We start from the raw sequence: 15,000 nt of genomic DNA, 5'->3' as shown, positions 1-15,000 counted from the left end.
TACAGGCAGGGTTAGGTCCAGGCAGGGCAGGGTACAGACAGGGTTAGGCCCAGGCAGGGTAGTGGCAGGGTGGGGTACAGGCAGGGTTAGGTCCAGGCAGGGCAGGGTACAGACAGGGTTAGGTCCAGACAGGGCAGTGGCAGGGTGGGGTAAAGACAGGGTTAGGTCCAGACAGGGCGGGGTACAGACAGGGTTAGGTCCAGGCAGGGTAGTGGCAGGGTGGGGTACAGACAGGGTTAGGTCCAGACAGGGCGGGGTACAGACAGGGTTAGGTCCAGGCAGGGTAGTGGCAGGGTGGGGTACAGGCAGGGTTAGGTCCAGACAGGGCAGTGGCAGGGTGGGGTAAAGACAGGGTTAGGTCCAGGCAGGGTAGTGGCAGGGTGGGGTACAGGCAGGGTTAGGTCCAGGCAGGGTAGTGGCAGGGCGGGGTACAGACAGGGTTAGGTCCAGGCAGGGTAGTGGCAGGGTGGGGTACAGGCAGGGTTAGGTCCAGGCAGGGTAGTTGCAGGGCAGGGTACAGACAGGGTTAGGTCCAGGCAGGGCAAGGTAGTGGCAGGGAAGGGTACAGACAGGGTTAGGTCCAGGCAGGGCAGGGTAGTGGCAGGGCAGGGTACAGACAGGGTTAGGTCCAGGCACGGCAGGGTAGTGGCAGGGCGGGGTACAGACAGGGTTAGGTCCAGGCAGGGTAGTGGCAGGGCAGGGTACGGGCAGAGCAGGGGAGTGGCAGGGCAGGTTACAGACAGGGTTAGGTCGAGGCAGGGCAGGGTCTAGGCAGGGCAGGGTAGTGGCAGGGCGGGGTACAGACAGGGTTAGGTCCAGGCAGGGCAGGGTAGTGGCAGGGCAGGGTACAGGCAGGGTTAGGTCCAGGCAGGGCAGGGTAGTGCCAGGGCAGGGTAGTGGCAGGGCAGGGTACAGACAGGGCAGGGTAGTGGCAGGGCAGGGTACAGACAGGGCAGGGTAGTGGCAGGGCAGGGTACAGGCAGGGCAGGGTAGTGGCACGGCAGGGTACAGACAGGGCAGGGTAGTGGCAGGGCAGGGTACAGACAGGGCAGGGTACAGGCAGGGCAGGGTACAGGCAGGGCAGGGTAGTGGCAGGGCAGGGTACAGACAGGGCAGGGTAGTGGCAGGGCAGGGTAGTGACAGGGCAGAATAATGGCAAGGCAGGGTAGTGGCAGGGCAGGGTACAGGCAGGGCAGGGTAGTGGCAGGGCAGGGTACAGACAGGGTTAGGTCCAGGCAGGGCAGGGTACAGGCAGGGCAGGGTAGTGGCAGGGCAGGGTAGTGGCAGGGCAGGGTACAGACAGGACAGGGTAGTGGCAGGGCAGGGTACAGATAGGGCAGGGTAGTGGCAGGGCAGGGTACAGGCAGGGCAGGGTAGTGGCAGGGCAGGGTACAGGCAGGGCAGGGTAGTGGCAGGGCAGGGTACAGGCAGGGCAGGGTAGTGGCAGGGCAGGGTACAGGCAGGGCAGGGTAGTGGCAGGGCAGGGTACAGGCAGGGCAGGGTACAGACAGGGCAGGTTAGTGGCAGGGCAGGGTACAGACAGGGCAGGGTAGTGGCAGGGCAGGGTACAGGCAGGGCAGGGTAGTGTCAGGGCAGGGTAGTGGCAGCGCAGGGTACAGGCAGGGCAGGGTAGTGGCAGGGCAGGGTACAGGCAGGGCAGGGTAGTGGCAGGGCAGGGTACAGGCAGGGCCACTACCCAGTGGCAGGGCAGGTTACAGGCAGGGCAGGGTAGTGGCAGGGCAGGGTAGTGGCAGGGCAGGGTACAGACAGGGCAGGGTAGTGGCAGGGCAGGGTGCAGACAGGGCAGGGTACAGACAGGGCAGGGTACAGGCAGGGCAGGGTACAGGCAGGGCAGGGTAGTGGCAGGGCAGGGTAGTGGCAGGGCAGGGTACAGGCAGGGCAGGGTAGTGGCAGGGCAGGGTACAGGCAGGGCAGGGTAGTGGCAGGGCAGGGTACAGGCAGGGCAGGGTAGTGGCAGGGCAGGGTACAGGCAGGGCAGGGTAGTGGCAGGGCAGGGTACAGGCAGGGCAGGGTACAGACAGGGCAGGTTAGTGGCAGGGCAGGGTACAGACAGGGCAGGGTAGTGGCAGGGCAGGGTACAGGCAGGGTTAGGTCCAGGCAGGGTAGTGGCAGGGCGGGGTACAGACAGGGTTAGGTCCAGGCAGGGTAGTGGCAGGGTGGGGTACAGGCAGGGTTAGGTCCAGGCAGGGTAGTTGCAGGGCAGGGTACAGACAGGGTTAGGTCCAGGCAGGGCAAGGTAGTGGCAGGGAAGGGTACAGACAGGGTTAGGTCCAGGCAGGGCAGGGTAGTGGCAGGGCAGGGTACAGACAGGGTTAGGTCCAGGCAGGGCAGGGTAGTGGCAGGGAAGGGTACAGACAGGGTTAGGTCCAGGCAGGGCAGGGTAGTGGCAGGGAAGGGTACAGACAGGGTTAGGTCCAGGCAGGGCAGGGTAGTGGCAGGGCAGGGTACAGACAGGGTTAGGTCCAGGCACGGCAGGGTAGTGGCAGGGCGGGGTACAGACAGGGTTAGGTCCAGGCAGGGTAGTGGCAGGGCAGGGTACAGGCAGAGCAGGGGAGTGGCAGGGCAGGTTACAGACAGGGTTAGGTCGAGGCAGGGCAGGGTCTAGGCAGGGCAGGGTAGTGGCAGGGCGGGGTACAGACAGGGTTAGGTCCAGGCAGGGCAGGGTAGTGGCAGGGCAGGGTACAGGCAGGGTTAGGTCCAGGCAGGGCAGGGTAGTGCCAGGGCAGGGTACAGACAGGGCAGGGTAGTGGCAGGGCAGGGTACAGACAGGGCAGGGTAGTGGCAGGGCAGGGTACAGGCAGGGCAGGGTAGTGGCACGGCAGGGTACAGACAGGGCAGGGTAGTGGCAGGGCAGGGTACAGACAGGGCAGGGTACAGGCAGGGCAGGGTACAGGCAGGACAGGGTAGTGGCAGGGCAGGGTACAGACAGGGCAGGGTAGTGGCAGGGCAGGGTAGTGACAGGGCAGAATAATGGCAAGGCAGGGTAGTGGCAGGGCAGGGTACAGGCAGGGCAGGGTAGTGGCAGGGCAGGGTAGTGGCAGGGCAGGGTAGTGGCAGGGCAGGGTACAGACAGGACAGGGTAGTGGCAGGGCAGGGTACAGATAGGGCAGGGTAGTGGCAGGGCAGGGTACAGGCAGGGCAGGGTAGTGGCAGGGCAGGGTACAGGCAGGGCAGGGTAGTGGCAGGGCAGGGTACAGGCAGGGCAGGGTAGTGGCAGGGCAGGGTACAGACAGGGCAGGGTAGTGGCAGGGCAGGGTACAGGCAGGGCAGGGTACAGACAGGGCAGGTTAGTGGCAGGGCAGGGTACAGACAGGGCAGGGTAGTGGCAGGGCAGGGTACAGGCAGGGCAGGGTAGTGGCAGGGCAGGGTACAGGCAGGGCAGGGTAGTGGCAGGGCAGGGTACAGGCAGGGCCACTACCCAGTGGCAGGGCAGGTTACAGGCAGGGCAGGGTAGTGGCAGGGCAGGGTAGTGGCAGGGCAGGGTACAGACAGGGCAGGGTAGTGGCAGGGCAGGGTGCAGACAGGGCAGGGTACAGACAGGGCAGGGTAGTGGCAGGGCAGGGTACAGGCAGGGCAGGGTAGTGGCAGGGCAGGGTACAGGCGTGGTAACGTCCAAGTGCACTTGACTGTGTCCTTCTACCAATATAGCTCAAATAATGTGGCTATTTATACGTTGATATGGTCTCTTTTCTTCCTGGTACAGCACTTTAAGGACACTGGGTTCCAGTCCTTTTCCCCAGGGGTTTGGTTTGGCATGTTGTGTCTCCACTGTGACAGGAACTGTGGCAAACTTAAAAACCTAAACTTACAAACTTGTTAAGCTTCTGTAACCAAGCTCAGAGTCAGTGAGAGAGAGAGAGAGAGAGAGAGAGAGAGAGAGAGAGAGAGAGAGAGAGAGAGAGACAGAGTGAGAGAGAGAGAGAGAGAGAGAGAGAGAGAGAGAGAGAGAGAGAGAGAGAGAGAGAGAGAGAGAGAGAGAGAGAGAGAGAGAGAGAGAGAGAGAGAGAGAGAGAGAGAGAGAGAGAGAGAGAGAGAGAGAGAGAGAGAGAGAGTGAGAGAGAGTGAGAGAGAGAGAGAGAGAGAGAGAGAGAGAGAGAGAGAGAGAGAGAGAGAGAGAGAGAGGTGGTGGTGGTGGAGAAAGGACAGCAGGGAGTGTCAGCCCCCCTCCCTCCTCTGATGGTGCAGAGCCCCTGCAGGCACCACAGTATATCTTGGAGGTAATATTGGGACTCGAGGGGGGGTTGACAGATTGACCGCATTTGTCACATTCCCCCCGTCGCTTTAATTGCGCCGGCATCTGCTTGGCTTCCTCATTCTCTCTCACTCCCTCCTCTTCCTCTCCTCCTCTCTCCTCTCCTTTTCCTCCCTTTCTCTTCTCCCCTACCTCCTCCTTTTCCCTCTCCCTTTCCTCCCTTGCTCTTCCCCCTCATTCTTCTCGTCCTCTCCCTTTCTCCTCTCCTCTCAACGCTCTCCCCCTCTCCTCCTCTCTTCTCTTCCATACCCTCCTCTCTTCCCTCTCCTCCCCTCTCAACCCTCTCTCCTTCTCTCAACTCTCCTCCCCTCAACTCTCTCCTCCTCTCAACCCTCTTCCCCTCTCCTCTCCTCTCAATCCTCTCCTCCTCCCAACCCTCCTCTCCTCTCCCTTTCTCATCTCCTCTCAACCCTCCCCTCCCCTCTCAACCCTCTCCCCCTCTTCCTTTCTCCTCTCCTTCTCTCAACCCTCTCCTTCTCTCAACCCTCCCCTCCTCTCTCAAATCTCTCCTCCTCTCCCCCTCTCCCTTTCTCCTCTCCTCTCTCAACACTCTCCTCCTCCCAACCCTCCTCTCCTCTCCCTTTCTCATCTCCTCTCAACCCTCCCCTCCCCTCTCAACCCTCTCCCCCTCTCCCTTTCTCCTCTCCTTCTCTCAACCCTCTCCTTCTCTCAACCCTCCCCTCCTCTCTCAACTCTCTCCTCCTCTCCCCTCTCCCTTTCTCCTCTCCTCTCTCAACACTCTCCTCCTCCCAACCCTCCTCTCCTCTCCGTTTCTCCTCTCCTCTCAACCCTCCCCTCCCCTCTCAACCCTCTCCTCCTCTCACCCTCTCCCCCTCTCCCCTCCTCCTCTCCTCCCGTTAATATCAGGGGTCATGCTACAGGTCAGCTCTTTGTCCCTCGGGTCTGTAGGTAATCTGGGTGGGAGATAATACTGAGCCAACCCCACTTCTGAGTGTTATGTGAAACCCTGTAGATGCAATCTGTGAGGAATGGTCTCCTCTTCTCTTTCTATCTGACCTGTTACCCTCTGGGGGAGACAGAGACACCTGGATGGTGGAACAGGCTTTATACACACACACACACACACACACACACACACACACACACACACACACACACACACACACACACACACACACACACACACACACACGCACACACGCACGCACACACACACGCACACGCGCACGCACACACACGCATGCTCGCACACACACGCACGCACTCACACGCACACACACACGCACACACACGCAGGCACGCACTACACACACACACACACACACACACACACACACACACACACACACACACACACACACACACACACACACACACACAGTTTTATAGCTTTACTCAGTGTTCTTTAACTCTCCTCTCCTCTCTTCAAAAAATCCCTTTCTCAAACATCCAGAATATGCATATTCTTTTCTCTTTGGAACTCCTCAGCAATGGTGAAAACATCTATATTTTTGAGGGTGGGGTGTGGGGGGTGGGGGGGGAAGGAAAATGTTTTCTTAAATTCCCTTCCTTGGCTTGCATTACTAGGTGGTCCCTTGTTACTTGGAGTGAAATGTATAAATCCAAGCCTGTCTAGACATTTTCCAGCTCTGACTTCAGGTTGAAAAAAGTTCATGTCTAGCCAGTTGATGCTGAAGTCAGGTTCTGCTGGTGAGTCCGGCAGCAGCTCACACCTTATGCCCTAAGTAGTGCACTAATATTGACCAGAGCCCGATGAGAGAAGAAGTCAACTCTCAATGCTCTTAGGCTACGTCCCAAATGGCACCCTATTCCCTGTACAGTCAAAAGTAGGGCGCTATAAAGGGAACAGGATGGCATTTGGTACACAGCCTGAGAGGGTTTAGAGTTGACTTCTTCCCTCACGCTGCTCTAGCTTCAATACCAGGGAGGTCAGAACTGAGGAATCCAGCTTTTATGGTCCTGACTCTTAAAATGTTACACCTTGACATGACCCCGTCTCTCTCTCTCGCTCTCTCTCGCTCTCTCTCTCTCTCTCTTTCGTCTCTCTCTCCTCTTTCTCTCTCTCTTTCTCTCTCTCTCTCTCTCTATCTCTCTCTCTCTCTCTCTCTCTCTCTCTCTCTCTCTCTCTCTCTCTCTCTCTCTCTCCTCTCTCTCACTCTCTCTCTCTCTCTCTCTCTATCTCTCTCTCCTCTCTCTCACTCTCTCTCTCTCTCTCTCTCTCTCTCTCTCTCTCTCTCTCTCTCTCTCTCTCTCTCTCTCTCTCTCTCTCTCTCTCTCTCTCTCTCTCCTCTCTCTCACTCTCTCTCTCTTGCTCTCTTTCGCTCTCTCTCTCTCTCTTTCGCTCTCTCTCTCCTCTTTCTCTCGCTCTCTCTCTCTCTCCTGCTCCCACTCTCTCTCGCTCGCTCTCCCCCTCTCTCTCGCTCGCTCTCTCTCGCTCTCTCTCCCGCTCCCTCGCTCTCTCTTGCTCTCTCTCTCACTCTCTCCCGCTCCCCCCTCTCTCTCTCGCTCTCTCTCTCCTCTTTCTCTCTCTCTCTCTTTCTCTCTCTCTCTCTCTCTCGCTCTCTTTCTCTCTCTTGCTCTCTCTCATCTCTCTCTCTCTCTCTTTCGCTCTCTTTCTCTCTCTCTCTCTCTCTCTCTCTCTCTCTCTCTCTCTCCTCTCTCCTCTCTCCTCTCTCCTCTCTCCTCTCTGTGTTTGTGTGTGTCCAGGCTTGGCGTCAGTAGCTGGAATGTGTGAGCCGGAGAGGAGTTGCAGCATCAATGAAGACATCGGCCTGGGTTCTGCTTTCACCATCGCTCACGAGATTGGCCACAAGTGAGTCTGCTCACATTTACTCAGAATCCTCTGCAAGGTTTCACTAAACACTGTTAACCCTTTCAGGCCTTACCCTTATCCCCTCCACATCAAGGCTTCTAACACAGGGACACGCTTTTAAAACCATTTGTATGTCCCCAGATAATGTTCAGCCGGATGACAATATTCTCACCAAAAATATTTAACTACACCAGTGTATTATAATAATAATAATACATACATGCATACACTACATGTCCAAAAGTATATGGACACCTGCTCGTCGAACACCTCATTCCATATTCATAGGCATTAGTATGGAGTTGATCCCTCCTTTGCTGCTATAACAGCCTCCACTCTTCTGGGAAGGCTTTCCACTAGATGTTGGAACATTGCTGCGGGGACTTGCTTCCATTTAGCCACAAGAGCATTAGTGAGGTCGGGCTCTGATGTTGGGCGATTAGGCCTGGCTCGCAGTTGGCGTTCCAATTCATCCCAAAGGTATTCGATGGGGTTGAGGTCAGGGCTCTGTGCAGGCCAGTGAAGTTCTTCCACACCAATCTTGACAAGCCATCAATCAATCAATCAATCAATCAATCAATCAATCAATCAATCAATCAATCAATCAATCAAATGTATTTATAAAGCCCTTTTTACATCAGCTGATGTCACAAAGTGCTATACAGAAACCCAGCCTAGAACCCCAAACAGCAAGCAATGCTGATTTAGAAGCACGGTGGCTAGGAAAAACTCCCTAGAAAGGCAGGAACCTAGGAAGAAACCTAGAGAGGAACCAGGCTCTGAGGGGTGGCCAGTCCTCAACTGGCTGTGCCGGGTGGAGATTATAACAGTACATAACAGTACATGGCCAAACCATTTGTGTATGAACCTCGCTTTGTGAACGGGGCATTGTCATGCTGAAACAGGAAAGGGCCTTCCCCAAACTGTTGCCACAAAGTTGGAAGCACAGACTCGTCTAGAATGTCATTGTATGCTGTAGTGTTAAGATTTCCCTTCACTGGAACTAAGGCGCCTAGCCCGACCATGAAAAACAGCCCCAGACCATTATTCCTCGTCCACCAAACTTTACAGTTGGCACTATGCATTGGGGCAGGTAGCGTTCTCCTGGCATCCACCAAACCCAGATTAGTCTGTCAGACTGCCAGATGGTGAAGCGATTGATCACTCCAGAGAACGTGTTTCTGCTGTTCTAGAGTTCAATTGCGACGAGCTTTACTCCACTCCAGCCAACCCTTGGCATTGCGTATGGTGATATTAGGCTTGTGTGCGGTTGCTCGGCCATGGAAACACATTTCATGAAGCTCCCGACAAACAGTTCTTGTGCTGACGGGCTACACGCTTCAGCTTTCGCCGTTCCCGTTTTTGTGAGCTTGTGTGGCTAACCACTTCGCGGCTGAGCCGTCGTTGCTTCTAGATGTTTCCATTTCACAATAACAGCACTTACAGTTGACCGGGGCAGCTCTAGCAGGGCAGAGATTTGACCAACTGACTTATTGGAAAGGTGCCATCCTATGACGGTGCCACGTTGAGTCACTGAGATCTTCAGTACGGGCCATTCTAGTGCCAATGTTTGTCTATGGAGATTGCATGGCGGTGTGCTCGGTTTTATACACCTGTCAACGACGGGTGTGGCTGAAATAGCCGAATCCACTACTTTGAAGGGGGGTCCACTTATTTTTGGCCATGTAGTGTATATTCCTCCACAGAGAAAGTGGCTCTACTATTCCCGAAGCAGTACCAGAGCTTTGGGTTGGGTTGCTAAATCTGGCTGTGTGTAGCTCCCCTCTACAGACACCCTATACTGTATCTCTACATATTTGCTCATGCTAATGACAGCGTCCGCATACCTCCTGAATATAAATGTAAATAATAATGATGTATTAGTCTACGCACCCACTCCCTACGGGTCACAGAGATGGCCATTTCCTTTATTATGTCTCGTGTCTGCTTCTGTTGTGGGGCAGTTGTAAAAATAGTCCCCGCAAGGAGAGGAGACTTTTTTTTGCGACACGGTTTCAGGACGGTTGATTTATTTCCAGAGTAGGGTAAAATGTCATAAACGCCAGCCTTAGAAAAACAGGCCGGGGGTCTTGCGATGTGGTTGGTTTGTTATATAGATTACATACTGATTTGTGCTTTTGGACGGTCAGGAAAAGTAAGCTTCAGCTTCCTGCCGTTAATGCAGGCTTTTCTTTCGTTACGATATTCAGACAGACAATGTTTTGGGGAGAAGAAAATGTGAATTGTTAAAATGATTTATATGCAGCCAGTCCAGTGTTCAGTCAGAAATGAATCGTTGGGCAGCAGAAAGCAGCCTTTCTTTCTGTTAGGAGGTTTACACTAGAGAGACGAGCTGCACTGATCAGCCGCTGAGGGGGGGGGCATTTGTGTTTAGGGGGAGGGAGGGTGAATTGAGTGGGGTTGAACCTCTTTTTACGTCTGTCTCTCTCTGTCTTTCTCTCTCACTCTCTCTCTCTCTCTCCCACTCTCTTTTTCTCTCTCTTTCCCGCTGTGTCATTGAGAACCTAGAGAGTTTGGCCCTGGCCTCTCCCCACCTTCCTCCTCCCGAGTCTGTAGTCTGGACTGTAGATGGCTGCATATACCTGGCCAGTCTGGACTGTAGATGGCTGCATATACCTGGCCAGTCTGGACTGTAGATGGCTGCATATACCTGGTCAGTCTGGACTGTAGCTGGCTGCATATACCTGGCCAGTCTGGACTGTAGCTGGCTGCATATACCTGGTCAGTCTGGACTGTAGCTGGCTGCATATACCTGGCCAGTCTGGACTGTAGATGGCTGCATATACCTGGCCAGTCTGGACTGTAGATGGCTGCATATACCTGGCCAGTCTGGACTGTAGCTGGCTGCATATACCTGGCCAGTCTGGACTGTAGCTGGCTGCATATACCTGGCCAGTCTGGACTGTAGCTGGCTGCATATACCTGGCCAGTCTGGACTGTAGCTGGCTGCATATACCTGGCCAGTCTGGACTGTAGCTGGCTGCATATACCTGGCCAGTCTGGACTGTAGCTGGTGATTGATTGACAGGCAGGCAGCATCAGGGTGGTGGTTAAAACTCTCTGGTTCCTTCAGTGCTCCAGACAGAGACTGATCCCTGACCTCTAGTCCCCTCTACACCAGATGTTACGGAGCCAGGGAGCCCTCTGTAACCATCTCATAGCCTCTCTACCTCTCTCTAACCATCTCATAGCCTCTCTACCTCTCTCTAACCATCTCATAGCCTCTCTACCTCTCTCTAACCATCTCATAGCCTCTCTACCTCTCTCTAACCACCTCATAGCCTCTCTACCTCTCTCTAACCACCTCATAGCCTCTCTACCTCTCTCTAACCACCTCATAGCCTCTCTACCTCTCTCTAACCATCTCATAGCCTCTCTACCTCTCTCTAACCACCTCATAGCCTCTCTACCTCTCTCTAACCATCTCATAGCCTCTCTACCTCTCTCTAACCCTCTCATAGCCTCTCTACCTCTCTCTAACCATCTCATATCCTCTACCTCTCTCTAACCATCTCATAGCCTCTCTACCTCTCTCTAACCATCTCATAGCCTCTCTACCTCTCTCTAACCATCTCATAGGCTCTCTACCTCTCTCTAACCATCTCATAGCCTCTCTACCTCTCTCTAACCATCTCATAGCCTCTCTACCTCTCTCTAACCATCTCATAGCCTCTCTACCTCTCTCTAACCATCTCATAGCCTCTCTACCTCTCTCTAACCATCTCATAGCCTCTCTACCTCTCTCTAACCACCTCATAGCCTCTCTACCTCTCTCTAACCATCTCATAGCCTCTCTACCTCTCTCTAACCATCTCATAGCCTCTCTACCTCTCTCTAACCACCTCATAGCCTCTCCACCTCTCTCTAACCATCTCATAGCCTCTCTACCTCTCTCTAACCATCTCATAGCCTCTCTTCCTCTCTCTAACCAGCTCATAGCCTCTCTACCTCTCTCTAACCACCTCATAGCCTCTCTACCTCTCTCTAACCACCTCATAGCCTCTCTACCTCTCTCTAACCACCTCATAGCCTCTCTACCTCTCTGTAACCATCTCATAGCCTCTCTACCTCTCTCTAACCATCTCATAGCCTCTCTACCTCTCTCTAACCACCTCATAGCCTCTCTACCTCTCTCTAACCCTCTCAAAGCCTCTCTAGAGATGAGGTGGAAAATAGTGTAGAGAGAGGTAGAGATTCATTCAGTCCAGAGGTACCTAAACATGCCAGTCAAACCCCAAGGAAGAATCTGTTTGACCGATTCCCGCACATTACCCGCAGTATTAGAATCGATCTGACTGATTCACACACATCACCCGCAGTATTAGAATCTATCTGACTGATTCACACACATCACCCGCAGTATTAGAATCGATCTGACTGATTCACACACATCACCCGCAGTATTAGAATCTATCTGACTGATTCACACACATCACCCGCAGTATTAGAATCTATCTGACTGATTCACACACATCACCCGCAGTATTAGAATCTATCTGACTGATTCACACACATCACCCGCAGTATTAGAATCTATCTGACTGATTCACACACATCACCCGCAGTATTAGAATCTATCTGACTGATTCACACACATCACCCGCAGTATTAGAATCGATCTGACTGATTCACACACATCACCCGCAGTATTAGAATCGATCTGACTGATTCACACACATCACCCGCAGTATTAGAATCGATCTGACTGATTCACACACATCACCCGCAGTATTAGAATCTATCTGACTGATTCACACACATCACCCGCAGTATTAGAATCGATCTGACTGATTCACACACATCACCCGCAGTATTAGAATCGATCTGACTGATTCACACACATCACCCGCAGTATTAGAATCGATCTGACTGATTCACACACATCACCCGCAGTATTAGAATCGATCTGACTGATTCACACACATCACCCGCAGTATTAGAATCTATCTGACTGATTCACACACATCACCCGCAGTATTAGAATCTATCTGACTGATTCACACACATCACCCGCAGTATTAGAATCTATCTGACTGATTCACACACATCACCCGCAGTATTAGAATCTATCTGACTGATTCACACACATCACCCGCAGTATTAGAATCTATCTGACTGATTCACACACATCACCCGCAGTATTAGAATCTATCTGACTGATTCACACACATCACCCGCAGTATTAGAATCTATCTGACTGATTCCCACACATCACCCGCAGTATTAGAATCTATCTGACTGATTCACACACATCACCCGCAGTATTAGAATCTATCTGACTGATTCACACACATCACCCGCAGTATTAGAATCTATCTGACTGATTCACACACATCACCCGCAGTATTAGAATCTATCTGACTGATTCACACACATCACCCGCAGTAGATATCTCCCTCCATGACACCACCAATCTCTCTTTGAATGGGATGTTGAGCCAATCTGGGTAGAAGCTAATCCTTAGGCACAGATCTAGGATCAGTTGATCCTCACCTTAACCTGCAACTGGCCTTAGATCACTGTTTTGATCCCATCTTACTCCGTGTTTTACCTGCCCTCTTCTCTGTCCTCCATTTTGTGTCTTACAGTTTCGGGATGAACCATGATGGAATAGGAAACTCGTGTGGGACTAAAGGCCATGAGGCAGCCAAGCTGATGGCGGCCCACATCACAGCTAACACCAACCCCTTCTCCTGGTCGGCCTGCAGTAAGGACTATATCACCAGCTTCCTCGAGTAAGTGGAAGAGGGGCATTCCTGAGACACCGCCTATCTCAGTTCATTCTCAGTTAAAACCACCTATTGAAACTCTTGTACATATCCTGAACCAATCAGAAACATCCTCAGTAGGTTAAAGACATGGATAGCCTTCCAGCCATCCAAACAATGAGCCGGGGATTTGGGACAGATACCGAAATCCTACACTCGTCCTCTTCAGAATCTTCTGTCTCTCCGTGCTTTGAATAACAGATAGGTTTGTTTTCTTGCCTCTGTAAAGAAGGATATTCTTCATTTATTACAAATAGTGCCCCTCAGAACCGGCAGATGATAACAGATAGAGTCTGGGTTTAGAGGTATTAAATAATCCCTCTAGTCAGGCAGCGTCCATAGAAAACAAAGTAGCTTGGCCTTGAAGGTCCTCAACTTCTTAACCCAATGAGTGTTTTTTAGTGTGCTGGGATAGTGGTGGTTCTGGTTGTCAGAGTGTGTTCGCTGGTGAAAGCCTTCTGAGCCGGGAGAGACGAGGAGAGACGAGGCGAGACGAGGAAAGACATTAGCTAGCAACACCAAGTAGCATTGGCACATAGACGTAGACATTACAGTAGCATGTACCATGTACCGCTTTACGGTTTCTGGACGTCCTGACTTTGGCCGTCTTTTCTCCCGGTTGGATCGTCTGAGAGTCTAGTACTATTTCAGACCAAGCGCAGAGAGGCTGTATATTTTTTGCTCACATTTGCGTGACCCCCCCCTGTTTCGTGCTGTTTTTTTTTCTCATCTGAAATTCTGTTGTAGGTGAATTCGTCTTTGTGTCTTTTCAATTCCGCTTTTTTTTATTTTTGATGTCTTGCTCTGTCCTAGGAAGTTTTGCCTGTGAACTAGACGTGCCCTCCCCGGGTTCCCTCCCTCCAGCAGTTTTTTGGGATATGTCACACGTTTCTTCTCGCCAAGTAAACAACTTTGGCTGTGGTCTTGGCTTATATACTGGGTTGCTGGTGCGATATGTGGCTGGTCGTTTGGGTTCTAAAGAATGGTTTATGAATGCAGACACAGTTCAGACACAGTTTACTCTGCATGGTTCTCTTGCCAGTATGCCATAAATCAATCGTTTTGTAACTTTTTTGCCTCGTTATATTCACAATAGATATACGACATGGAGTTCACTCCAGTGTGGCCACCGGCCAATAATTGTGCACTTTTCTATTGAAGCAATATCTAGGCCTCGATTCAATCCGGACGTTAGTCATATCCGATTGAGCCGACATACGCAGTGTTTAGTGTGAATGCAGAAACATTACCTTTGGAGCCGAAAAGGGGTGATCAGATTGAATCTCCACCCTAGTCTTAAAATCATACAATTTCAATGTTCATTTCATCTCGTTAATATCTAGTCTTAACACGGCTGACCAAGGAGGGGGTTTAGGATCCGGCGACGCTTCCTCTTCTGATTAGAAGAGATTTCCTCTCTGACAGTGTTACGAACTTGGTATTTCCCAGAGGACAGGAAGCTGCTTCGACTCTGTCAAATAATACTTTCTATATTTAAACATCAGACTATTTCATCTCTCCACGAACCAATAAACAGTGGAGTCTGCCGCAGACCTGGTTTGCGTTGGGTTGATGTAGTGGGCCGGGAGGGGAGCTCAGCTGACCAGAGCTAGGCTCTCGCTGGTGAGATGGACCTCTCCAAGGAAAAGGATTATTCCACGACAGAGAGAGCGAGAGCGAGGGGAAGGGGAGGACGAAAGAGAAAAGGAGGGGAAAAGAGAGAGGGAGAAAGGAAGAGGGAGAGAGAGAGAAAGAGTTCAAAAGAGGCAAAGGCCCCTGGCTGCTTCCACACAACCCTGGCTGCCTCTGGCCAATTTGCAAAGTACAGAGGAGATTATTTAACTTTGATTGTGGTGTTTTGGGGTTTTTAAATAATTCCATAGCGCACTTCAGTGTAGCTCCTACTGATGAGCAAAGTTGTAGTTAAAACGGTTCATCGGATCGGACTGTGCCAACATCTGCTGAAGATGGAGAAGGAGACTACCATTACACAGCTCTAGTTCACTCCTCTGAACAAAGAGGGATGCATTCTCTCTCCCCCTCTGTTCCCTCTGTCCTTCCTCTCTCTCCTCCGCTAGCCCTCCTCTGTTCACTCAATCTCTCTCTCCCCCTCTGTTTCACTCTGTTCCCTCAGTCCTTCCTCT

The 15,000-nt window shown here is 52.4% G+C and overlaps 1 protein-coding gene across 4 annotated transcripts in view; it reads left to right on the top strand.

Moving 5' to 3' along the window:
* The window catches only part of LOC106562225 (A disintegrin and metalloproteinase with thrombospondin motifs 6), a 96,113-nt gene that overhangs the window by 21,525 nt on the left and 59,588 nt on the right, over window positions 1-15,000 (top strand). For all 4 annotated transcript variants that reach the window (XM_014126965.2, XM_014127028.2, XM_014126954.2 and 1 more), the window contains 2 exons: window positions 6,962-7,067; window positions 12,677-12,823. In XM_014126965.2, the coding sequence (XP_013982440.1) occupies window positions 6,962-7,067; window positions 12,677-12,823 (253 nt within the window). The remainder of the gene's footprint in view (window positions 1-6,961; window positions 7,068-12,676; window positions 12,824-15,000) is intronic.

The sequence above is a fragment of the Salmo salar genome, chromosome ssa01 (assembly GCF_905237065.1).
Source record: "Salmo salar chromosome ssa01, Ssal_v3.1, whole genome shotgun sequence".
Classification (NCBI taxonomy): Eukaryota; Metazoa; Chordata; class Actinopteri; order Salmoniformes; family Salmonidae; genus Salmo; species Salmo salar.
Note: the sequence above shows the minus strand (reverse complement) of the source record. Positions and strands in the feature narration are given on the sequence as shown.